This window comes from Poecile atricapillus, chromosome 3 (assembly GCF_030490865.1).
Source record: "Poecile atricapillus isolate bPoeAtr1 chromosome 3, bPoeAtr1.hap1, whole genome shotgun sequence".
NCBI lineage: Eukaryota > Metazoa > Chordata > Aves > Passeriformes > Paridae > Poecile > Poecile atricapillus.
In genome coordinates this window covers 94,814,458-94,838,778 of record NC_081251.1, presented here as the reverse complement: position 1 = coordinate 94,838,778, position 24,321 = coordinate 94,814,458, and the positions used below count along the sequence as shown (strand labels likewise).

Sequence of the window (24,321 nt, the reverse complement as noted above, 5' to 3'; positions counted from 1 at the left end):
TATACAAGGAATGCAGGGAAATAGTATTTTACTTGATTAAAGTTCCTGCACTATTCAGCACTATAATTTTTCATATGCATTGTGCTACGTTTCCTTACAGTAAACAGGGCCAGCATTTCCTCTGTCCTCAGAAGACCTCAATAAAGTGTTCTCAGTGCTTACTCAAGCAACATCGGCAGAGCCAGAGGATTGTTTCTGCAGCTGGTAAGCAGCGGTGGGTCTGTCAGCAGGGCCTGCAGGGCAGGCAGGTCTCCCACCCATCTCTCTGGCCAGCTCTCCTCAACAGAGCACCTTCAGCTGCATTTTAAAACTTGAAAACCTTGAAACACTTGCTTGGATGAGTGGGCTTCGGGGTTTTGTTCTTCTAACACTAAGCATGGTGCTGCTGCCCTGCAAATACACTACGGCACCTTGAAATATACGGCAGCTTTTTCTCAGCCCCTTCGACCCTGCAGGAACACACGGTGATCCCAGGGAGAAGACCACGTATGGAAACTCACAGAATGTGCTGAGCTGGAAGGGACCCACAAGGATCATCAAAGCCCTGGTCCTGCACAGGACATCCTCGAGGGTCTCATCATGTGCCTGAGTGCGTTGTCCAAATGCCTCTTGAATTCTGCCAGACTCGGTGCTGCGACCACTTTCCTGGGGAGCCTTTTCTAGTGCCCCACCACCCTCTGGGTGAAGAAACTACAGCGCCAACCCAGTGTTACCTCCATTTAAACGCTTCAAAAGCCGGCAGTCAGGCTGCCTACACGCCGGTTTTGCTGCGCTCCGGAGCGGGCGCTGTCCCGTCGCGGCCCCCGGCGAGGAGCGCGGGCTTGGGGGCGTCACCCGCCCGGGGCCGAGATGGCGGCCGGGCCTCGGCGTCGGCTGCCCGGACTAAACATGGCCGCGGGCCCGGCCCTTGGACTACAAGTCCCAGGAGCGAGCGGGAGGGCGCGGCGGCCGCTGCCCGTGCGGGTATGAGGCGGCAGCGGGGCGGCCGGAGCGCGGCGGCCGGAGCTGGCGGTGCCCTGGGCTGACCCCCTCGGGGGGCGCCGGGGCTGCGCGGGGCCGGTAGCGGGGCCCGGGCCCGCCGGGAGGTAACCGGGGCTGGGGGCGCTGGTGTTAAATGCCCGCACTTAGGCCGAGCAAGGCCGCGGTAAACAGAGCACACCGCGGGGCGTTGTGCTGCCGGGGGTGGGGGGCTGCGGGGCCGCGGGGCCGCGGGTTTAGGAGGGAGCTGTTTCTCAGTGCTTTTCTGTAAAGCAGGTGTTTTAAGGGAGGTTGTAAAGGAGCGATGCCTCTTTTTGCTCCATAGTAATGCTGTGGTGTTCGGGGGAGTGTTTTGTTTTTGTGTCTGCCGGACTACATCTGGTGCGCTGTGGCGGAAAAGGGTTATTTCAGGACAAGCGGGTTTTGCTGAAAGTTGTATTAGCGATTAGAGGGTGTCCAAAGGAGGGCAACGAAGATGGTGAAAGGCCTTGAGGGGAATCTGTGAGGAGCGGCCGAGGTCATTTTCAGCCTGGAGCAGAGTGAGGGAGACTTCATGGCAGTCTACAACTTCCTTATGAAGGGAAGAGGCAGGGCAGACACTGATCTCTTCCCTGTGGTGCTCAGTGAAAGGACCCGAGGGAACGGCCTGAGGTTGTGTCAGGGCAGGTTTAGGCTGGATATTAGAAAAAGGTTCTGCACCCAGAGGGTGATTGGTCGCTGGCACAAATTCTCTTAGGGAAGTGGTCACAGCACCAGGCAGCCTGACAGAGGCCAGGGAGCCTTTGGACAATGCACTCAGGCACATGGTGTGACTCTTGGGGTGGCCTGTCCAGGGCCAGGAGTTGGACTCAGTGATCCTTGCAGGTCCCTTCCAAATCAGCATGTTCTGTGATTCAGTGATTCTGTATTTCAACTTATTTCCTCGGCTGAATGGCAGCTGGGAGGTTTTCACTTCAATGCAACTTCAGGCATACCAAGCTTTGTTATCTTTTGCTTATAAGCTCCAAATGCACCTTATTTAAACAGTGAGGAAGCTGAGATATTATTGTCACTCAGCCTTCTTTCCTGTGATTTTTTTGACAGATTTCTTTCTTCTAAAGGAAAAAAGAAAAAGGAAAAAAACCCACTTATTTTTCATGGCTTTAGTTGCTGAGCTGTGGTTTGGTCTCCTGGACAAGAAATAAGAATACAGATTTAGTCTTAAGCTGGTGCTAGTGATGCCTTGAGACTTAGTATCTTTATTTCCCTGTCGTGTTAGCTTTGGGATTTGAGCCAAATCAATGGCTTTCCAAACAAAGCTCTGACTGCTTCCAGGAAAGTGATCTTCTCATTCCTTACAAATAGCCTTATGATAAAGTGAATGCAGCATGCAAACATTACCTTTTGTAAAGGTCATTCCTCTGAGCACTTGAAAAATCTGACACTTGAATTCAACAAGGCAGATAATAAATTGTAAATAGTTACTGGCATGGATAGGGTTTGGACAATAAATGGCACTTGTGAATCTGAGGGGGGAGAAAGGATACAAGATCACTTTGTCAAGTCCCATTTTGCATGTCATGTAGATAAATGTTCAAATACCTTGTATATAAGTGTTTGGATATCTTGTATGCATTTACTTGTAGAGAAAGAGTATCTTGGGGAAGTCCTGACCAGGATGACTTGGCCTCCACAGCTTTCTACAGGCGGATGTACTTGTCTGCCAGTAATGAAACTTGTGCTTTTTTGGTAGACACTCCATGCTGCCCCGCCATGTGCAGAGGCTGGGCAGAGACTGGATCACCCACTGGAATGGCTCCCAGATACTCACCTTCAACAGCCCAGTTTCCAGCAGTATGAGATGGGCTGGACACTATCCTCCATGGGCCTCGTTTCCACTCCCTATTTCAGCTGATTTTTCAGCTAACTGGAGATTCCCTCCATTTTTTGGACCTTGGAGACAATTTCAGAGCTCCAGTTGGCACCTTGATAACTACACGCAAAGTTGTTGCTTTCACCTACCCAGCCCCAGTATGAAATCTGAGGGAGAAGAACCATTGACAAAGAAGAGAAGACTCAGTGCCCAGGATGATACTTCAGGTCCTGAACAAGAAACAAACTTGTCTAATCAGAAGGAGGTATCTTGTCTTTCTGTAGCACAGAATGAAGAAATACATGGCAGCAAGAAAGGTAAAAGATGCTCTTTGCTCATTTTCCGTGTTTATTTGTAATCCTAAGTAACACCAAATGAGTTAGAGTTATGAGCAGTAGTGCCTGCTCCTTTTGAGTTATTGTTTTTCTTGGCACCCCTCTCAGGAAAACATGTCTTAAAAGTGGTCCAGTTTTGTAATGCTGTTTAGTCTGCAGACTTGTATTTTGTGCTGTCAAATAGTCTACCAGAACTAGGTTCGTTGCACTTGGCAGTAGAACACAGTCAGTTGTATGAGGAATTGCCCAACCTGGAGAGTCCTGAGCTTGGTTTAGACAACATTCTCATGTCTCTGTCACCAGGTCATGTCTGTTAACCTGGAAGCTCTAAAAAGCAAAAATATTTGGATGACTTGCTGTAGGGCTGAGCTGGGCTGGCAGTTGTATAGCTTCATTCCTTGTGCTCTACCTGAGATCATAAACCCTACTGGACCTGAACTGGTTTCTTTCCAGACCACTTGAGTTATCTGTGACCTAGGAAACTGAGAATTAATGGTCTGAGTTTAAATGGTGCTTGCTTCCTGTGTGTTTGTGTGATTTTCTTCTTATAGCTGTATTCTGCCACTGGCATGTTAGCAAGTTTTGTGTCAGATCTGACACATCTTACAGAGCAAGCATTTATCCAGATAAATACAGGAAGAAGTTCAGGGTTGTCTACTGGGCTCAGTAACAAACTTACATGAATCTTCAAAGTGTCTGTGTTAGCTTATTACAGATACAATCTTGTACATAACATCCAAATATTTTTGGATTTTTGGAGTCTTGTGTATATTCATAGTTTTGTCTAGTGTGCAACAAATAGAGGGACACAGTCAAAATTGTTGCCCTCTTGCATAAATCACTTCCTTAGCAAAATAAACTGAGATTGTATTATGACTCAAAAGGGCAATAGATGCTATCAGCGTCCCTAAGGGATTTTTGGACACAAATACCCATAAGGCTTAGAAACATCATATTCATCTTTAGGTGCCAAAGGAAGGGACTTTGCTTCATGCCTTAATTATTGAGTCCTCTCTTAACCCTGCTTGACATACCTTTATCTGAGAGCATGGCTGGCATTGTGGTCCTTCCCAGTCACCCTTTGTAAGGTGATGCTAATTAAAGATACCTACTGAGGAGCAATGTGGCTTCTTCCCACCTCAGAAACAGAACTTAAAGCCTCGCTGTATTCATTGCAAACTCTGTAAAGTCCTGAATAATCTAAGCACAGCAATGAAAATTCCTACTCAAATAGGACAGATGGTAACAGCTATAGCTGCAGTCTGCCACTGGTTGTAAGCACAGGTAACTGTGGATCTCACCTTGCTCTCAGATGAGGTTAGATAAAAAGGCTAAAAAGCATCTCTGTGAGTTTTTAAGTGGAGAAATACATTCCTTAAAAAGAAATTGAATGCTTAATGATGGGCAGATATGTTATTATGAAGTTTCCTACTAATAATAAGTATGAAATTTAAAACAGAAGAAAGGTGGAGAAAGGCTTTTCAGAAGTTCTTGGTAATTCTGAGACTTAATAATTTCTTGATTTCTCAACTCACTGAGGAAAATGGGGTTCATTATTTGTTTTGGGACTTCTGTAGTAGACCATGTTGCAGCTTATGGCTGAGTTTTACGGACTGTACAGGACTAGAGGTGATTGATGGATTCCTAAACCTTTGTTAGTCATGGATAGAGAAATCAACGAGGTGCCCATATGCTGCCCTAAGGAGTGTATACCTAGACTGGCATACACAATCTCTGCTGAGGTGACAGTGGCTTAAGGCGGTGTAAGACTCTCAGCAGACTGGATTTGGCTCACCAGTTTGGCAGCCCTTCTACAGGAGCAGAGGGTGTAGTCTGATTGCAACAACCTCCTTAGAACATGCCAGTTTCCCAGTTTCAAAGCAGTTGAAATCCAGGGCATGTAATGGTTTTGTGCTGTTTGTCTTGAGGTTCGGGTTTTTTTGTTTGATTGATTTTTTTTTATTTTTTATTTTTTTTACTGATGCTTATATAAAATCCATCTTAAACAGAGGGTCTGAATCACTGCTAATTGAATAAGCTTTTAGAATTATTTAAGCAATTTGAAAGACAAATAGTTGTCAGTAGAATGATTTCCAAGAGCAATAAGAAGTTATGTGGTCTATAACATAATTTTTTTTCTGCTTCATGTGCTTTTAACAGGAACCATCAAAAGACACTGGGAATATTTCTGTCAGCAGAGTAAAACAATGAAAATCGCTAAAAATAAAGGATCTGACCAAACCAGTATAGGAAGCGAGGCAACATTTGATTTTACAGTCATGTCCTACAATATTCTCTCACAGAATTTGCTGGAAGACAACTGTCACCTGTACAAACACTGCAGGCAGCGATTGCTATTCTGGACCTACAGATTTCCCAATATCCTACAAGAAATCAAAGAGCTGGATGCAGATGTGAGTAGAAAATGAGCATGTGGATATATCTTAATAATGAACTGAAGAAGCAAATTCTGCTGCTCTGTACTGAGATCTGAAAAAACGCTGCTGTAGTTTTGGTTGGTTGTAGTGTTTATTGTTTGTTTTTGAGGACGCATAAATTATTTTAAGTCTTACTCAGGAAATCAAGTCAGTAAAATTATGCTTCAGCTGCTGTTCAGACCAACAAAAGCTCAGTGATAGAATCCATCTGGTTTGTGTCAGAAAACAGTACTGAAAAAAAGTAGTTGTGTTATGTAAGCCACAGAAAAACAGCCTTGCACCATTGGAAAAATGGAGTTATGTTAGTTTGTAGCCATAAATCTGGAAATTAAAGTCCCTTCAAGCTCTTCCTTCCTAATAAATTTATACATCCTGTATGCATATATCTTTAAAATGAGATACCTTGGGTAGCTTTCTGAGAGGAGCAGCTGCTGTCAGACCCTGGTACATGCAGGTGCCCTTTCCACAGAGAAATCTCTTGCTAAAGGACATAGATTTTTAACTCTTCCATTGGTTGGAAGTGTAACCTTAAGTGAAGCGGAGATTTCAGAGTGTTGCTTGAGATTTGATTCTCCCTTGAGACCTTGAATGAGCTAATGTCATCTGGGCAAGTGGAATGTGTTGCTGCAGTTCAGCAAGCAGGGAAACTTCTCCCCCTTTGGGAACTCAGTCCTTTATCCTCAGTGGTGGGTATAAATCTGTGTTACTGCATCATGCCGGGGGAAGGCTCAGAGATGCTCACAGCTGGAGTTGGACTTGATATTCCTTGTGGATCCATTCCAATTCAAAATGTTCTGCGATTCTGTGAACTCTCTTAAATTAATATTTTGAGTTTGATCTTTGATTCAGGTTCTTATAATATGGTAGCTTGTTTTCCACCCTGTAGTAGGTCATTTGCCTCTTCATCCCTTCTCCCTGAGCCTTCCCCTGAGCTGGTGAGAATGTAGTAGCAAGTTACTATTTTGATTCAGTTTAATCTCACCTCTGAAAATGTCTGTCTGAAAAAGGGTGAGAGGAATTGGGGCCTTCTTCATAATCTTAGGGAGCATTTTCTATAGAAGAGTGAATTCTTTGGTGGGATTATGATAATTATTATAATAATTATATTATTATTATTATTATTGTTATTATTATTGTTGTTGTTATTATTATTATTATTATCAAAAAGCTTCTGAATCTGTTTTTTTTTTTTAATACCTGTACAGACTAGTCAACAGAGATATGCTGTGGTAATGTTTTGATGTACGTACTAATACATTTTAATTGTAAACCTTTCCTTAGGTGCTCTGCTTACAAGAAGTCCAAGAAGACCACTATAGAACAGAGATCAAGTCAAGTTTGGAATCCCTGGGTATGATGAAACTAGGACCAATACATTGTCTTCTCCCCTGCAAGGGTAACTTGTTACCCTTTGGGACCTCAGTACTAATTTCCTCAAAAAAAACTCACATAGATTATAGAATCAAGTCTTTTGCCGTCACATGCAACGATGTTGTGTATCCTCTTTGATAAATGCAGCAAGTGCTCTCTCGAAACTACCCTAATCTTTTTTACCAGTATGTCTGTTGAGTTGCTCTTCAAGTCATGTTTTTATTGCCTTAAAACCTTCCAAATATCAGCACTAAATGTCAGTATATATTCATTAGGTTTTATACAAGTGCTGTCCAGTCAGTCTGAATAGACTGTCTTGTCACTATCCCTCATGATTTTATGGAAGGAATATGTTGCTAAGGGTTGATTCCATGGTGGTTTAACCTGATCTAGATCCTTTGTGCCCTGCACAACCTTCCAGTCCCAGGGCCCTGCTTCCATCCTGGCACTGATTCTTGTCTGATGCCAGGAGGACATGGTAAAGGAGCAGCACTGGACTGATACTTTTTTCTCTTTTGGTTAGTTGAGGTAGTCTAGCTCCCAGAATTGCATGTTTGCAAAGAGAGTAATGGCAGTACTGACTGAAATCCACTTGAAACATGAAACAACACAGTGAGGCCAGGCTTGTTGGGGCAAGTGAACTTGTAGCTACTGTACATGAGGATCTGGAGCTTGCTTTCGCTCTTCCTTTCCCCATCCCTAGCTTCCAGATGCGTGTCCTGCCCCTTATCCTGGGCTACTTCTGACACTCACTAGTGAAATCCACCAGTCCTGCAGAATGCTATCCAGACTAATTTTATTTTTCTGGGTTAATTTTCTGTTGGATTACTGAGTTAGCAGTAAGTGCCACAACAAGTGGCAGGAGCAAGATGGCCTGAATCTGGGAGAGGTGAATGGGAATCCCCTGTTCCAGCACTGGTGTGAGCTCACTACATCATGAATTCATATGCTCTGGGCAGGGCAGAGAACATTTAAAAATGGCAAAAACCTAGATACTGTTTCAAGATGAATTTTTTTTTCCTTACATAGATAAGGTCTTGTTTAAATCATCTCAACATAAAATGAAGAAATTGGCAAATCACTGGATGGACTTTCTAGATTGACTTGGTTGAACTCCAGTGCTGTCATTTGATAAATGTCTCTGTTTCCTTGGTAAAAGCTTGCCACTTGCTGCTCACTGGATAATTGCATAATTATGCAAATATGTTTGAGACTTTTGTTCCATGAATCATTTCAGACATTGACTAATGACTTAACATGATTAAGGCTTTTGATTCATGATGCTTCACTGGTATTACTCCTAAATTCTAGTTACATCCAGTAATAGCTTCAGTGCACAAGACCACTTTTATGTGACTGGGGGGCTTTATTTGTTGGTTTTTTTTCCACGTGAGGAGATAAGAACATGGCTTGTGGCTTAGAGTATGTAGATGTTTACACATTGCAAAGGGTATTGGATCAGGCTTCCTGTCCTGGACTAGCCTCAGGTCAGATTAGGGCAGAAAGAAAAGTGAACACGAGTCTGTGTAAACGTCATACAGACTTTGATACTTCAGACTGGAGGTTGACTATCATGTGAGAAAAGCAGCATGAGATTTTTCTGATTTTTCTTTTGTTTTAAAATCTCTGTGCAATAATATTTTATGTTCTTAATTGCCTTTCTTACAGGATATCACTGTGAGTATAAAATGAGGACAGGCAGAAAACCTGATGGCTGTGCCATTTGTTTCAAAACTTCCAAATTTAGCCTGATTTCCTCAAACCCTGTGGAATTTTTTCGCCGTGATATCCCACTCTTGGACAGGGACAACGTTGGACTGGTGTTACTGCTGCAGCCGAGATTTCACTGTAAAGCCAATGCTGCCATCTGTATTGCCAATACACACCTGCTGTACAACCCAAGGAGAGGGGACATCAAACTGACCCAGCTTGCAATGCTCCTGGCAGAGATTGCCAGTGTTGCCTCTCAGAAGGATGGCTCCTTCTGCCCAATTATTATCTGTGGGGACTTCAATTCTGTTCCTGGCTCTCCACTGTACAAATTTATAAAGGAAGGAAAGTTAAATTATGAAGGACTTGCTATAGGGAAGGTAGGCTGTGCTTCTCACTTCTCACCAAAACAATTGCTGATTGAAGAGAAATATTTGAATGCTGCTGTGATTGTTTCTATAGCAGTACCTCTCATAGTACCCTCTCTGCAGCCTGCAAAGCAAAAGTTATTGCAGTTAAATAAGCTTGGATATATTAGCTGTGCCTTAGGGAATATTGTGTCCTCTTCCAGCATTCTGAAAGGAAAAACTCAACAGCAGTCATTCATGAAACGCAGTGAATCCACAGGATGATTTTATCACAGTATTTAAGTGTCCCAGTCTTTCAGTAAGATTAAATAACCACTTAATCAAAACCTACTGTGTGCTCTGTGGGAAGATGACTCTTATTGTAGATAAACTTGGTGACTACAGTAATTGTAAAAGCAAAGCTGCTATTAGATGCTGAACCTCAACTGTTTCATATTAAAAGATGTCTTGTTGTGAGCTCTTGTATGCAGCTGTTGGTGTGTGACATGCTAAGTAATAGGAGTGACTGAACTACATAAAATGAGAAAACATGACAACAAAATAGCCCTGCTGGGTGTTCTTTGCTAGTAGGGATTCAAGCCCCCATATGACGACTTGCTCCCAGAAGGATCAGCATCCTTGAGCTGAAGAAGTGTCTGCTGGGTAGCTCTGTATGCTGAGCCAGTGCTGTCACATTGCTAAAAGTGTCCTTGGAAGTATCTCAGTGTCACAAAAACCATCTGGTACCCGCAAAGAACTTGCTAAGGATCAACAGAGTGGATGTACATAAATGGTGTTATTTTTACAGGGATTTGACTCATTATAAAAGAGTTATTCTAAGTGGCTGGGCTTTTTTCTTTAAACTTTATAAAAAAAAATAATTTATTTCAGTTTTGTTTTGTGGGGTTTGCTTTTGTTTTTTTTTTTAATCAGATTTCTGTCTGAAAAAAACTTGTGTTGTCTTTCTCAGGTCTCTGGACAAGAACAGTTTCCAAGGGGACAGAGAATCTTATCTATTCCAATTTGGCCAAAAAAATTAGGTATTTCACAAAACTGTGTATATGAAGTAAAACAGCAACAAAAGGAAGAAAGTGCAGGTCAGTTTTTGGATTAATGAATTTTTGTGAGCCTTTGAAAATATCATTCAGCTAGTACTGAAAACCATATGTTCTGTTTTAGTGGGGGAAAAACAGTGAGTCTTGAGCTTACAAAACTTTCTTGTTGGGCTCATTACAGTGATTTCTTCACATAAACTTTGCAAATTTGAATCTTTATGAGATAACAGTTAGAAATTTCCCTTCAGGATTTGGTGTGTAATGTTTAAACTCCTGTGTTTGCATCCTGAAAGCCAGCTGTGCTGTGACTGATAGGAGGGAGGTGAAGGAATGCAGCACATGGACAGAGTGTGAACCTGCATTCTGCCTCAGTGTTTATGAATTATAGTGTTGGCATTTCATGGAACAGTTGGGAAAAGCAAGTGATTCATTGCTGAGTATGGCTACATCTTTCTTCCACTATTTTTTTCTTTGACAGAAAAAATAATTTTAAATTAATGGAACATAATATTAGAGTCTTTGGAGGAGATGTTACTAGTGGGACAGAATAATTTAATCCAGCTTGGTGAATTGTATCTCGCCTGCTGCAAAAATAAGTGTAGTTAAAGATACTTTTTTTTTCCTGTAGCTTTTCTGGATCTCTTCAGAATTGGTCTCACTTATATCCTATTTTAGATCTAAATTTAATTTCTTTTTGTTTTGCAGGAGAAAAATTGGAAGCAGCAAAACCAGACAACACTCAGGAGATTGTAATAGCATCTGAAAAGTATGTATTGGGAAAAATATGGAAGTCCTTGGCTGGTTACTTGGGGGTTATTTTTGGTTTTAGACCAAATTTTATATCTGATTCCAGCTGTGAATACCTGATGATCACCAAACCCAGTCTGCCCTTTTGGCAAAAACATCATTGTTCATTTAAACATGAAAAGGCTGATCAGACAGCAAAAGACTAGAACCGGCAATAGTGGAATGTGTGTTCTTTCAGGAAGTTCCAGATATTTTTTCAGAATGCAGGGCTGAGGTGTGAGTGCTGTTTAGAGGCTACATTCTATCTGCTTATTAAAATAATGTTTCTGGCATGTTATGTCACTTCTTGACAGAATATCATCCTCTGTAGAGAGATTGCAAGAAACATGAAGTCAGTCCAGTTGCAGAAGCTATGTTTTTAAAAGAGGGAGAGGAAAAAAAAAAAAATCAGTGTTTTCCAGCTGCTATAGTATTGGCATATCTCTCTCTTTTTTATTGTTTTTGATACACTTTTTATGTTTATGATTTTACTTTTTATGTTTATGGATGTAGTAAAATACTATAATGCAGTGTGAAACTGGGATGAAGGAGGGAAAGGAACTGGAAAGGTCATAAAATCTTCCTTGTCATGAGTTCCGTGGGAGAATTTAAGTTCTTTGAGTGTAAGAAATGTGGAGTAGTATGGATTTGGTAATGCAATTTTCACTCAGAAGGAGGAAGCCATGGCTAGAATGCTGATGAGGAAAATGTAACTGCTTTTTGAAAGCAAGAATATATTTGCATTTACCAAACTGGTAAAGGCATATAAAGTAAGGCATAGAAGAAGGAAATTGCCCTAAATATGTGTGTGGGGGATGTCAAACTCCAAGTCAGCCATTTCTTACCAGAAATGAGATCTTGGTATCACTGCAGATAGTCATATGAGAACTCTTGGTGATGAAAAATGTGTCATGGCATTTCTGAGAGAAGAAATAGATAAAAAACAGGAAGCTCTATGCTATAGTTCAAGTCCATAGCATGCTGAATACTTCTTGAAGGGTTTTTTCCCCTCATCTTAAAAAGGATGTCATGTAACAAAAGCAGAAATTACTACTTGTCTGTGTTGTACCAACTGGCATGTTTGCTCTGAATCAGGCAAAGTAACATGCTAATTTTTTTTTTAATTGCTTGGGTTTCCACCAGAACACATTGCAGCCCAGGTTTAAAATGCAAGATGAGGCAGGTACAGCTGAGGGATGGATGATTTGCAGAGATGATGGAAGCAAATGTCTGAAAGACAGGAGTTCTTTTGCTGAAAGGTGCAGTTTTGCAGTTTGCTTTCAAGATTGAAAAGACAGGTGAGACAAGATGGGCTGAACTGAAGAGGAACAGACAAATAATGGGGAGACAGAAAATGGGAGCCTGAATGGAAGAAAGACATAAGCATAGCCTAACTTGGAAGCTTGATACCTCTAGCTTGGGGGAGGAAAAACCTCTAAAAATCTGAATTTCTCTTTATACTGAAGGGCCTGTTTAGATGAGTTTGTGTTTTGTTGCTTTCATATGAGCTGCTTTCATGGACATTTTGCCTGCGTGTTGGGGAGAGATTGTTGAGTGAGGACATGTGAATGCATACAGAATGTATATGGAGTTGAAAGCTATCTATAATTAAAGTGTCAGCTAAGCCAGTTCTGATCAGCTCTTTGACTTGAAAATGCTACCTGCATTTTGCCTTCAGAGTTTTAGGCCTCTCACAAAAGGTTACGGGATGGCTTGCAGGAGAGAAGCACTAGTTTGCATATTCAGATAATTAATTTTGTTTGTAACCAGGAACTATTACGTATTTCTTCATTGTTTATTCCTTCTTGCAAGAAAATAAAGTTCTTTCCTTTGATGTCTCTTTAGGTTGTCTTCAAAATTGCAGCACCATTTTAAATTGTCTTCAGTCTATTCTCATTACTTCCCTGAAACTGGGATACCAGAAGTGACAACTTGTCATTCCCGAAGTGCTGTCACCGTGGATTATATTTTCTATTCTGCAGCAAATGAAAATACTGCTACCCATACTTACCAGCCAGGTAAAGAAACCAACTTTTAATTTTCATAAATGCTAAACAAGAATATTTGTTTGCTGTTGTAAGAAAAGTGTAGTGATAATTTCATCCATGTGAAGTACCTCAGAGGTTTGTGGTAATGCTTTCAATGTCAGCTGTTACCTGAGAAATGTGGCTGGCCTTGTCAGCTACCACAGCTGGACTTGTAGTGCTGCACAGGGCAAACCTTTTCATCTGACTGAACATTTCTGTAGTTCCTGTCTTAGCATGGAGACAAGCTGGAGGTAAAGGAAAGTAGCAGTGGAAGTAGCACCTGAGAAACACTGCTGTCAGTAATGCAGGCCAGATCTGCAGCAAGGTCATTCACATCATTCACAGTCATTTGATCGACACAATGGTGAACAGCAATTTATGATGTGCATTTAAACTGATGAAAGAACCACTTCCTGGCAATTTACTTCTCAGCTTGTCTTGCAGTAATTTCTGCCAAGTAACAGACTCTTGGCCTTTGCTCTGAGCACGGTCACTGGCACGGGCCCAGCTGTCACTCTCTGGTTTGCAGTTGCAGCAAAAAGTCACCAGATGGTGCAAGAAAGTCGCGGTACCTCTGTGGGACTTCGGTGATGGGTATCAGTGTTTCTCCACGCTTTACTGCTCTGGGACTTGTTCCGTGGGTGCTTCTGAGCAGTTTGCTTTCCATGCCTTCATGAGTTCTGTGTTTTATGCCATTAACAAACATCAGTGTACTGCTAACACATAAATGTCTCTGCAGAACTTGGAGCAAAGAAACGTGGATTCCATTCCTGCTCCCACTGTAGAGTGCAACTGATTTTTATAAATTAACTCTGTTTTCAGTATGTGGAATGAAAACACCACCTTCATCTCTCACAACTTGAGACTAGATTGTTAAAATTCATTGAGTCGATTCACAAAAGTCTAATTTGTCATGACATGCACAATAAATGCTACCTTAATGTAAAATGGCAAATACAAAAGCTTCGACTGAAAAACCACAATATGGGAAGTATTTAAATAATTTTTGAATGCCATGTGATTTAATAGAGTCCTGTGTGATTCAGAGTGTGTCCCTGCACAAAATTTAATCCTAATTGACCTGTTTTTATATTTTTTGCATCATCATTGCTCCAGAAGCGATACAGCACTTCTTGCACTTTTTTTTCAAATAGATTGTTTCCACATCAGAGCACAGAATGGAACCAAACTTGAACTTTCCAACTACTTTGAACTAGTATAGTTTTTATTCATGAGCTCTTAGAAATTAAGCCATGGTTTTGATTTTCAGTTTTCTAATGACCTGGGCCTCTGTATTCAAAGTTGCCAGAGTCTGTACAAGTGAATTTTACGTGTGGTCTAGGCTCACTGATTGTTTTGTCCATTTAAAGGGTTTTATTTTAAAATATTCATGTTTTATTCTGTCATGTTCAGCCAAATATTTGGTTTGGTATTCAGGATTTCCTGTAATCAGGGTTCAGTATCTACCTGAGTTATGCAGGGCACAGTTTTGCTGAGTGTTCAGAGTGACATTAATCACTGTATGCAGACCAAGTTCCCTGTGGCAACAAACTGCTTCTTTGTAGATATGCAGGTGCTGTCCCAAATGATAAATTTGTCTCAAGACCTGGTGGATGTGTGCTCTAGGGGTGCCAAGAGATCTTTACAGGGTAAAAAAGCTTTTCTTTAGGGCAGCAAACAGCTGCTGGGTTGTTAAAGGGCTGGAAAGAAGGCAGATGGCAAAGGATGAAGCTATTGAACTCTCTAAGGTGTTTAGCAGTCGCTGGGTAGTCCTTTAAAGTATCTTTTGGGAAGCCAGTACCAGATTCAGCCAGGAAGTTCTGCATTTGCTGAGAACTTACACATAGAAAGTATTTCTGTCAAAAGTCATGGCTGCAGTTTGTGCTGGTCCTGAAAGCACTCAACTTGCCCAGTATCCTCTCTGCATTCTGAAAGCAATAGGTATGGCTGCTGAGTAGTTGTCTAACTTGAATACATAGCTCAGGAAATCTAAATTTTACACATCTTAGAAGGATCTCAGTGGAATTTCTCCACCTGAGCTGAAAAAGCTGGTTGCTCTTTGATGAGGGGAAAATTGTGCCTGACAAATCTAGTGGCCTTTAGTGGCAGGGTTACAGCAGTTGTGGAAAAGGGAAGAACAACTGATGCCATCTACCTGGACTTGTTCAAGGCATTTGACGTGGTCCTGCCCAACAGCTGGAGAGATGGATTTAGTGGCTGCACCACTTCATTAATTGGCTGGAAAAAACCAGTTGCCATCAATGGCTCAATGTCCAGGTGGAGACAAGTGGCATTCCCCAGGGATCAGTACAGGGACCAGTGCTGCCCCATTCCTGGAAGCCTCCAAGGTCAGACTGGGTGAAGCTCTGAGCAACCTGGTCTAGTGGAAAGTGTTCCTTGTCCTGGCAAGGGGGTTGGAAGTAGATGGTCCCTAAGATCCCTTCCAACCCAAACCATTCTATGTAATTGTGTAATACTTGCAAGGCTTGAGCCGTGTTCCACTCTTGCATGAGCAGTGTGGTGTTTCATCTGGGGAAGGAGGTGGAGGTAGGTTTCTTAGGTAGTTATAGGAATAGGTAGCAGGAGATAATGGAGATCCCTTCCTTATGATGAACAGTTAGGGAATAGAAAGCGAGAATACCTTCATCCTTAGGAACAGAAGTGTCTGTATGACCTGCCTGCTGGGGAGCTGTGTGCTTGAGGATACAGAAATAAAATGTTATGTGAACCAGTAACTCTAAAAAGATACTGAACTTCGCAAGTGTCAGCTTTGTTTAGCAATGCTGTTGTCTAAAGTAATGGACTGGATTATATGAGGCTTTTTCAGGCGAGTTACAATGAACAAATAAATGCATTTTCCTTTTTACTTCTATTTACCCCTCTGCAAAACAGTGCCCTTCTGAATGCTTTGAGCTCTACTGATGAAACTCTACTCTGAGAGTCATAAAAGAATTTCTGAACTGTCTTACTGGTGATTTTGCATGGAACAGTAACAATTTTGGATTATTTCCTCCTACATCTGTATGAACATTTGATATTTAGTCCACACTGATGAACATTTCCTTTTTGTTTGTTTCTTCTAAAAGGAGCAGAGGATTCTTTTTGTGGAGGTCTGAAACTTCTTGGCAGGCTGGCACTTCTAACAGAGAAAGATCTTTGGACTGTTAATGGTCTTCCCAATGAAAAGAACTCTTCTGACCACCTGCCACTGCTAGCAGAGTTCAGGCTTATTGAACGGTAATATCCAAAGGACTTTTGGTGTAGGTAAAGTTCCCTTTACTTTCTGTCTTCATGGGATGATTATTATTATTTTTTCAAAAGGGTAATTGAAGCACTGCTGGTCCGGTTTAAATAAGTTTGCCTGCATGCTGATTTGTTAGTGTTAAGTAGAACTTTCTAATGGGACTCTGTTTTTTTTAAAAAAAAACAAACCAAAAACCTGTTTAATTTACGTTATGAAGTCTTTTAGGGAGAAAAAGAGAAGATTTTACATTAGCTGCCTCTTTGATAAAGGAAAACATCTGTGCCAGACTCAAAATGGCATTGTTTTTCATGGATATGCTGTAATTTTTTTTTATTGTAAATCACAGTAAAAAGGACTATTCTGAGAACTGTGTGTTTCTTCAAGCAAAAGGGAATGTGTTTGTGTGCCTGCAGCATTTTATAATGAGTTGAAAATAATGTTTTACTACAAATGTGCTCTGTGGACACTTCATCTTTACACTTCTTCAAAGGAATTTACTCAGTCTTCTTGGTGCAGAGGCCACAAGATTGAACTTTCAAAGGAAGAAAGGCATATAGGCAAATATTTGTGCTTTAAGAATTTGCTGCTTAAAATTGTAAGGGCTTAAACAGAGGTAGCATTCACTGAAGTATTTTTTAAAATATCTGAAATAAAGCTAAGCTTCATGAACACATCACAGGAAACTTAATTGATCTATTAGAGGAGGAAAAGAAAATATTAGCCCTTGACATCTTGGGGTTTTATACATATTGAACAACTGATGACAGGGTGGGGTGTTTTCCATATTGTTATTAAAAATGTCAGATCCTGAGGTATTAAATGATCAATATTTTGTATTTACTCTCACTATGCACTCATAGACATCCTGTGTAAATATACGGTTTACAAAGTAATTAAAAAAAACACCAGACTGCCTGAATAAGAAACATAGAGCTGGAACTTGGTCAAACGACACATGGCTGTGGATGTAGAACCAAATTTGAAGTAACAGAATTGTCTTTCACAGTAGTGCTGGAAAACCTGTACCCATTCAGAAACATTTGTCTCCCAGAAACATGTGGAATTTTCACCTGTATTCCCTGTCCCAGACTGCAGACAACTGCAATTACTTTGTTCTTGGAAGAGTAAAGCAGGAAGTACAGTGGTAGTAACCATAGAACCCATTGAATTAAAGTTCCTCAGGGTTCTGTTACAAAATATGACCACCTGCCAAAACATTCAGCTTACATTGCTGAGAATTTGGAGGGGGCTACTTTCATCACAGGCAGTTATAACTAAAGATCTTTCTTTAAGATCTTTCTTCTACCTGTTAACAGTCATGTTGATGCTGAGGATGACAGCCTGTTTGGTCCTGGATGCTGTTTAGTTTCAAGCATCCGAGTAATCTCATAGATGCCAGTATAAAATAGAGGCTGCAGATCTCTGGGTACATCCACGTTACAGCTAAAAATGTTGTTCAGCTGTAGCAACCCTTCTTAAAAGCAAGGACAAAAGAACAAGTCATAAAAAAAAAAAACCTACCATGATACTTTTATTGATGTTTCATGCTGTGCGTATACAAGTGATGAGAAAAAGCCCAAAAAGTCATGCATGTTTTTCTATACTATTTGACCACTTTGCTGTCACTTGAACCACACTTAAGACAAATGCCATCATAAGCAAGTTTCAAGAGAATATGTCAGCAGAACTTTAAACAAGAACCAAAAGCAATTCGTCAACACATCTCTACAGCATTAAAAAGCTTCAGTATCAGTTAAGAGAAAATAAACTGTGCTGGACAAGGGTAGAAACTATATACAACCATTATCTGAGCTGAAGTAAACCGTGGTTTCATAGAAAAAACTTGCAACATATCAGATAACATTGTGCTATAGGATACAGCTGATTAAAGATTTTCCACATAATTTTATCCATGAGAAGTCATAAAAAAAAATTGTTTAGGTCACAAGACACTGGGCAGCACAAAGTTTGAAATCACAACTCTGCAGCTGCTCTCAGATTACACAAAAAAATTTACCAAAAGACTATTTCCCTCTCTTCAGCTTCACTCCTTAACCAAAAAATCCTTACTGGGAACACAGGAGTGGAAAAGTTTAGAGAAAGAGGGATGGGAAAGGCCTTCCTGTTATTGATATGGTAATTTTGGATAAAGAAGTGTCACACTTTTGAAAAGTTTTCTTTCTCGAGCTTCTGAAGTCTTAAATAGTAGAAAGCCTTTCACTGCCTGTAGAAGGTTGCTGGGTCTTGGCTTTTTCTTCCTGTCCCAGGCAGGCGAAATTCAGTTTTCTGAGAAATGAGGTCTGTGTACAAGCAATTCTTTCCTTCTGTATTCATTCATTTTCTGGTTGATATAAGTGTTTTAGGAGCTTAAATCATTCAGTTTGAATCATTCAGAATAAGCCTTACTGTCAGTCTGTGACAGCATCCATCTTCATTGAGATCCCAAAAAAGTCAGTGCCCAGGAGGGGAGGTACACCAGGCCCATGGCAGCATCATCTATGAGCACAGCACAAAGGGTAGAGGCTGGACATGTACAATAATCCAGTTTATATTTAGGCACCTAATGAAACATTTCCAGGAATGCAGCACTCAAATACTTTCAGAGAACTTCACTAAGTTGAATGGCGGACCCCAGCAAGTCTTAACCACGTCACTTGAAAACACTGCTGTCCATCACAGGTCCTTAGCCAAGTCTTACAACAAAACAACTGAGTAGATGGAGGAGGGAGGAAGCAGACAAGCTTGATTTTCATCTATTTCAGCCATACTTCCTTACTCAAGGCTGACTAAGCAGTTGTTAGTACAAAACGTGTAGGAAAACTCCCTGCACAGCATGGCAGAAGGTTAACTTCAGCCTGCCATGTCTGATGTAATACAAGGTGTCAAGGCATCACCATAGGAGACTGCTCAGCCTTTCAGAGACGAGGTTCAAATTTGCACATAAATGTGGAGAGAAAAGCACATAGACTCAGGTTAGCAATTCCCACATTTTTCCATTATTCCAGGTACTACATATATGAGAAAAAAGCTGACTTGTCTCTACAAAACAGCAATCTCTGTTTTTTGTGCTTCAGCAGTGTAGTTCAGAAAGGCTAAAAGCTTGTGACAAAAGTATAAAAAAAATTATCAAAGTTTAAAAATTCATTATTCATTAATTATCATCATTTAAAAAACCTCAAACCTCGTATCTTGCCTAACAAGACGTCAGTGTTAAGAACACACTTGCATATTACTATTACTTAACATCTTTTGGCAACATGCAAAAAAAAAATAATACAGGTGGCAGTAAAACATCCAGTGCTGTTTTAATACTCCCAGTAATGCTGGAAAACAGTACAAATTAGTTAGAAAACAATAATACTGACAGTTTTGCATATCTATTAAGTCTAGTGAGGTAATATTGATACTTTAAAAACTTATGCCACTTCTGCACTGCTTGCTTTTATTGCTGAATTAAAGATTATTAGTAAATATGATTTTTTTTAATTGCACTGCACCCCAGCACATCTTAATACTAAGAATATGATTCGTTAGTTATTCCAATGCTACCACCCAGCACAAGGCCAAGTTCAATTAACACTTGTACGGGGAAATTATATTTGAAGAAACTCACACCACTGGAGTCACCTGCTACATGATGGGAGAGAAAAAAAATCTCATATCCTGGCAAATCTAATCTTAGGTTCTCTCTTCACTGATGCCTTTTTTATAAATTTAAATAAATACTGCCACCAAAAAAAATTACCCCCTATTTTCTAGGTCAAACTTTTATTGTGAGAGTACATAAGTTAATAAATAGTCCCATTCCTTTTTCCTTCCAAGGGAGTGCAGGTAAAGTGCAGCGGCAGCAGCGGGAAGCCCTCTGGAGTCCATGGTCTGGCTGTGTCAGATGCGGAGCTGGTAGCCCACCTCGTTGAGTGGAGCCAGGTCTCCTTTCTTGTCCAGCAGCGCCGGCCTGCGCACAGGGGAGGGAAGAGGGCACTGCTGACCAGTGATCCCGCACAGCTGTGCAGGTGTGGACAGCACAGCAGTCACACAGGGAAAAGCTTGCCTCAGAGGAGGGCTGGACAGAACTAATGTTGTCATCTTAAACACAATCCTGGTAAATCTGCTACAGGAACTACTGTGACGGAGCTATCTGTGTGTTGCCTCTGAAGCCATGAACCGGTGAAGGACAAGCTCTGCCATGCTGGGATCCAGGATCTGAGCCTGAAGCACCCCCTCCTCCTGACTTGAGAGAGGGCCTAAATGAGTTAAGACTAGACACTCCCCACCTGTCATCTACCCTAGAGCAGGACTCCAGCTTTTAGAATAAAGCTGAAACAGCTGAGAGCAAACAGCCAGGGCCTCTCACATGGCTGCTGCTGTTGGCTCTCCCAGCCTGTCTCTTCCTCCTGGTTGGGTCTGTGTGAAGGGCTGGAGCCCACCAAGGATCCCTTCAGTCTCCTGGCATCCAACATTCTGATACCATTCACCTGAGTAATCACACACACATGGATGCTGTTGGGCCATTTAAGTATTCCCACAGCCTGAACCGAAGGAAACCTTGAGCTCTCAATCTCTTTTTAGCAAGCAATGGAAAAGCTCCTGCAAAAAAAAGCTGTCAAACCAAAACTGTCCAGCTAATTTACAGTCTGTGGAAGGGTCTAATCTGAGAATTTATTGCTGGCTCTTGGCTGTTTTCACACTAAGCCGTCTGTTTGCTTTTCTAAAGACAGACATTGTTTAAAGCACACATTTCTCTAGTACTCTATAGCATGTCTGCTTCCCTGCAGAAACACAGCTAAAGCCCCGGTAGTACAATGGGAGGCTGACCATGGCTCCAGTGCTTTCAGCTCCTCAGCCCTGGTTTCCAGCTCTGTGTGGTTACTCTTTGCTCCCTCTGCAGCAGATGTGATGTGACCCCTGAGTTTGCACAGCCAGGCTGGCGCTTATCTCCCTGCTGCAGGCTGCCAGCCCCAATCCCGCTGGAGCAGCTCAGGGCAGGCAGCAGGGCCCCAGGAGAGGCAGCAGTGCCACAGGCAGGCTGGAAACCAGGGAAAGCCCAGCCCTGCCTGGGGCACACTCCAGGGAAGAGCTGTACTACTGCAGCCCCAAGAACTGGGGGTGTATAGCTCACACACACACATGTGCAACAGAGCCTCTGAAGTATTTTTTAATCCTTTGATTCAATAAGGATTTTTTTTTTTTTTTTTAAGAGCAGAACTACTAACACCAGATCCCTGCTGAGAATCTGCACTGCATTTGAGAGCTGGGAACATTGCTATGGACAGCTAATGCTCTTCTGCTTAGCGGCACATTGAAACCTGTTGCTTTGCCACTTATCTAAGCACCTCTCATAATAACCCCCACCATCCTCACTGCAGTACAGCCTTGCACCGTGCCTCGTGTTTGTCTCAGTTTAAGTACTTCACAGAAGTGAAGGAGTCTTCACTGGTCTCTCTCACTTGCAGGAAGGGATCACACTTAAAGAAATCACTGTAAGATAGTTTGCATTTTTCCACATTATTCCTTCAGAGCAGATGGGATTTGACTAACCAGTAAAAAAGCTACAAGCTGTATCCCTCAGAGCTTGCGTAGGAGTTGGAGACCAACAAGAGGTGCACTGTATGAAATTTCCAGTGTCCTTCCTTCCTCCCTCTCTCTGATTTAGGGAACCTCTTCACACCTTTTTCTCCCTCCCTTTAATTAAGATCACAATATGGTTTTAATTAAAGCATGCCTGGATGGTAGTTTCTTCTCTGATTATCCAAGGGAGATGAGGAGTCACTGTACACTCATGGTGACATGCCCATTTCCACCCTTCCAAAATTGTGTGTAGCTTTTAGCTACAGACTGTCCTACGTAAGTTTCAAGAAAAGACAATACTTGGACCAGAGGCAGCACAGATCCCATTCTCCTTGGCTGGCAAATGATGTTATGCTAAACATGCCCTCTGAGGCAAGAGGCCTCTGCTTTACTGGCCCATCTGAGCACATCTCCTGTCCAAAGGTGAGCAAGCTGTGCCCAGTTGCTGGGCACAAAATATTCATGAGTTGTCTGCACCAGAGCTGCCTGATTTTACACATCTTAATGTAATCCTGCCCCCTTGCACATCCTGATAAAACAGATTAGCCAAATTTCCCTTTCAGCAGCTACACTGGTCTGGAAGCACACAAGGCCAGTGTTGCCATGCCACTCACGGAGTGAGTTAAACCTCAATGTGAAATTCAAAGGAAATAAATCTGGTGACCTGACATTTAGGAGCAGAGACTCTCCAGGCTACTACATGACCCTTCCTTCCAAACTCATAGCAGCTCTCCCAAGCCCCTCCAGCTCCAAGCACTCCTAGTGAGAAATACTACATTGCCTCTTCCAGCACAGGTCTGCAATTTACTGTACCCTTCTGCTTTGGGACTTCAGAGGATGGGCAAGTGGACACAGTAAAGCTTCAGACTTAACAGAGATTCACACCACCCTATCTATATCCTCTGTATTCATGCAGTCTCACACCAGCTGTGGGCTAAGAGCACATGGATTGCTGCATAGCTCAGTTAACAAGCTGCAATTTGACTACACACCAGCATCCTAGGCAGGCATGTACTTGGTACTGCATTGCCACCTGTCCTGCCATGTACCCCACCTGCCTTGCAGCTGCACTTCCAGGCTAAAAGGCTATTGTGGGCTTGCTGGCAGCCACCACTAATATTTATCTAATGAACTTGAAGGAGCAAGGATGAGAAGTTAAATGTTTGTGGCTGTGAAATCCTCTTCCATCCTTAAGCACAGTTTCAGCCTTTGTCCTTCAGAAACAATCCGGCCAAGACACTCTAGTTCCCCACTCTACGGATCTTTCAGTGGGAGATTTCTCCCAGCAAGCTCATATAATCTCACTGTTGACAAAACCCAGGCTGTAGTAACAGCTTGTCATCAGCGTGTGAAGCCTTTCAAATTAATTGTTATTCAGCCCCTGCCAGCTCACACTGGAGCAAAATACTTCTCTCCCCCTCCCCAGCAAGCTCAAGAAAGCTGTAATTACAGCACATGAGCAAGAGACACACAAAGAAGCAAAACACACTGTTGATAAGCACAGCCACTCTTTAGCTAGGATTCCAGCCTAAAGCCTAGCAAACCTGACTCTTTCCTATTCTGTGTGTAACTCAAAGGCCTCTCACTCCATCAGGTTCACAGAGGTCCATCAATATGGAGAAGAAAACACCCCATTTCTCCTCTTGTATTTCTCACCTTATGTAAACCACTGCACATGCTGGGATGTGTCATTCAGCTCACCCCTGACCAGGGGATGCCATTCCCCATTCAGGGTTCACAGCTCACCACACTGTGTCTGGGTCCTGCATCTTCCATCATGGTGACCCAGGGTTTATTTTAGAGTTACATATAATTTTCTCTTGATACAGAGTAACAGAGCAGAACCACTCAGCAGGTAACAGGTGCTGAAGCCACTGCAAGGCCATCTGTACACTCCTGTCTTTCTGCCCTGGAAAAGTAAAGCTGCCAAGGAGAGATCAATCACTACAGAGCAGCCACATGCCCAATAGCTATTTCAGGAAACCACCTCAACTGGAGAGTCTCCAAGCCCATTGACACTCACTCGTCTCCAGGAATACTTGATCCACTCCAGGAACTGTGGAAGTACTACCAGAAACTCAAAAATGAAACTGTTCCTCAAAGAGAATCTAGGAGGTGAAGAAGCCTGAAGCAGCTGAGCCCATTACAACTATAATTATCTATGCACTAAACAGGAGCTCTCAGTGATGAAGCCCAAAGTACAGCATTGTGAATGAACATGTAAAAATAAAAGCTTGCTGTGAAATCATCTGCTGCTAAAGTATCTTGAAGTTATCTTTAGAAGGTTAGTCTAATGTCTTTGTTAGCTGCTTTAAAATAAATAAATAAGTGCTGAGACAGTAGTCTGGGAGCCTATTTAAAAAGCAATGATCATAAATATATGACTAATCTGGGTTACGTATAGGCTTTCACAGTTGTCAGCTTGCTGGCATGGAGCACTACAGCTAGAACTCAGTTCTTCCACACCTGATGCAGGGGAGTCTGAATTGCCAGCAGCTGTAAAAGGCTTGTGGATGTGGAAGCACAGTTTTATCCATTTAGAGGTATTGCATCCATCCTTCCCAACACATCTAAAGAACAACTCTTGGCTATGACACACATGCAAAGTGG

At 42.0% G+C, this 24,321-nt stretch overlaps 2 protein-coding genes across 6 annotated transcripts in view; one reads left to right on the top strand and one right to left on the bottom strand.

Annotated features, from left to right (window-relative positions):
* Nucleotides 1–839: 839 nt before the first annotated feature.
* ANGEL2 (angel homolog 2) lies at nucleotides 840–24,024 on the top strand. Of its 5 annotated transcripts, none has more exons than XM_058835120.1 (10): nucleotides 848–1,085; nucleotides 2,711–3,147; nucleotides 5,326–5,579; nucleotides 6,885–6,954; nucleotides 8,643–9,064; nucleotides 10,002–10,128; nucleotides 10,792–10,852; nucleotides 12,718–12,890; nucleotides 15,986–16,163; nucleotides 23,541–24,024. In XM_058835120.1, the coding sequence occupies exons 2-9, from the start codon at nucleotides 2,718–2,720 to the stop codon at nucleotides 16,138–16,140; spliced, it is 1,692 nt and encodes a 563-aa protein (XP_058691103.1). In that variant the 5' UTR covers nucleotides 848–1,085; nucleotides 2,711–2,717; the 3' UTR covers nucleotides 16,141–16,163; nucleotides 23,541–24,024. The 5 variants fall into 5 exon arrangements, with proteins under 5 accessions (XP_058691105.1, XP_058691104.1, XP_058691103.1 ...); XM_058835119.1 differs by lacking the exon at nucleotides 23,541–24,024 and adding an exon at nucleotides 19,966–20,223; XM_058835122.1 differs by lacking the exon at nucleotides 23,541–24,024 and having other exon boundaries at nucleotides 840–963; nucleotides 15,986–16,816.
* Nucleotides 16,321–24,321, bottom strand: part of VASH2 (vasohibin 2) — a 36,433-nt gene continuing 28,432 nt past the window's right edge. The window contains exon 7 of the mRNA XM_058835123.1: nucleotides 16,321–20,098. Coding sequence (XP_058691106.1) covers nucleotides 20,029–20,098 — 70 coding nt within the window. The 3' untranslated portion in view covers nucleotides 16,321–20,028. The remainder of the gene's footprint in view (nucleotides 20,099–24,321) is intronic.

Bases quoted from the DNA above. Each gene is read 5' to 3' on its own strand.
- ANGEL2 (XM_058835120.1), top strand. From the start codon at position 2,718: ATGCTGCCCCGCCATGTGCAGAGGCTGGGCAGAGACTGGATCACCCAC. The intron at 3,148-5,325 runs GTAAAAGATGCT...TGCTTTTAACAG, and splicing joins AATACATGGCAGCAAGAAAG to GAACCATCAAAAGACACTGG. The intron at 9,065-10,001 runs GTAGGCTGTGCT...TGTCTTTCTCAG, and splicing joins AAGGACTTGCTATAGGGAAG to GTCTCTGGACAAGAACAGTT.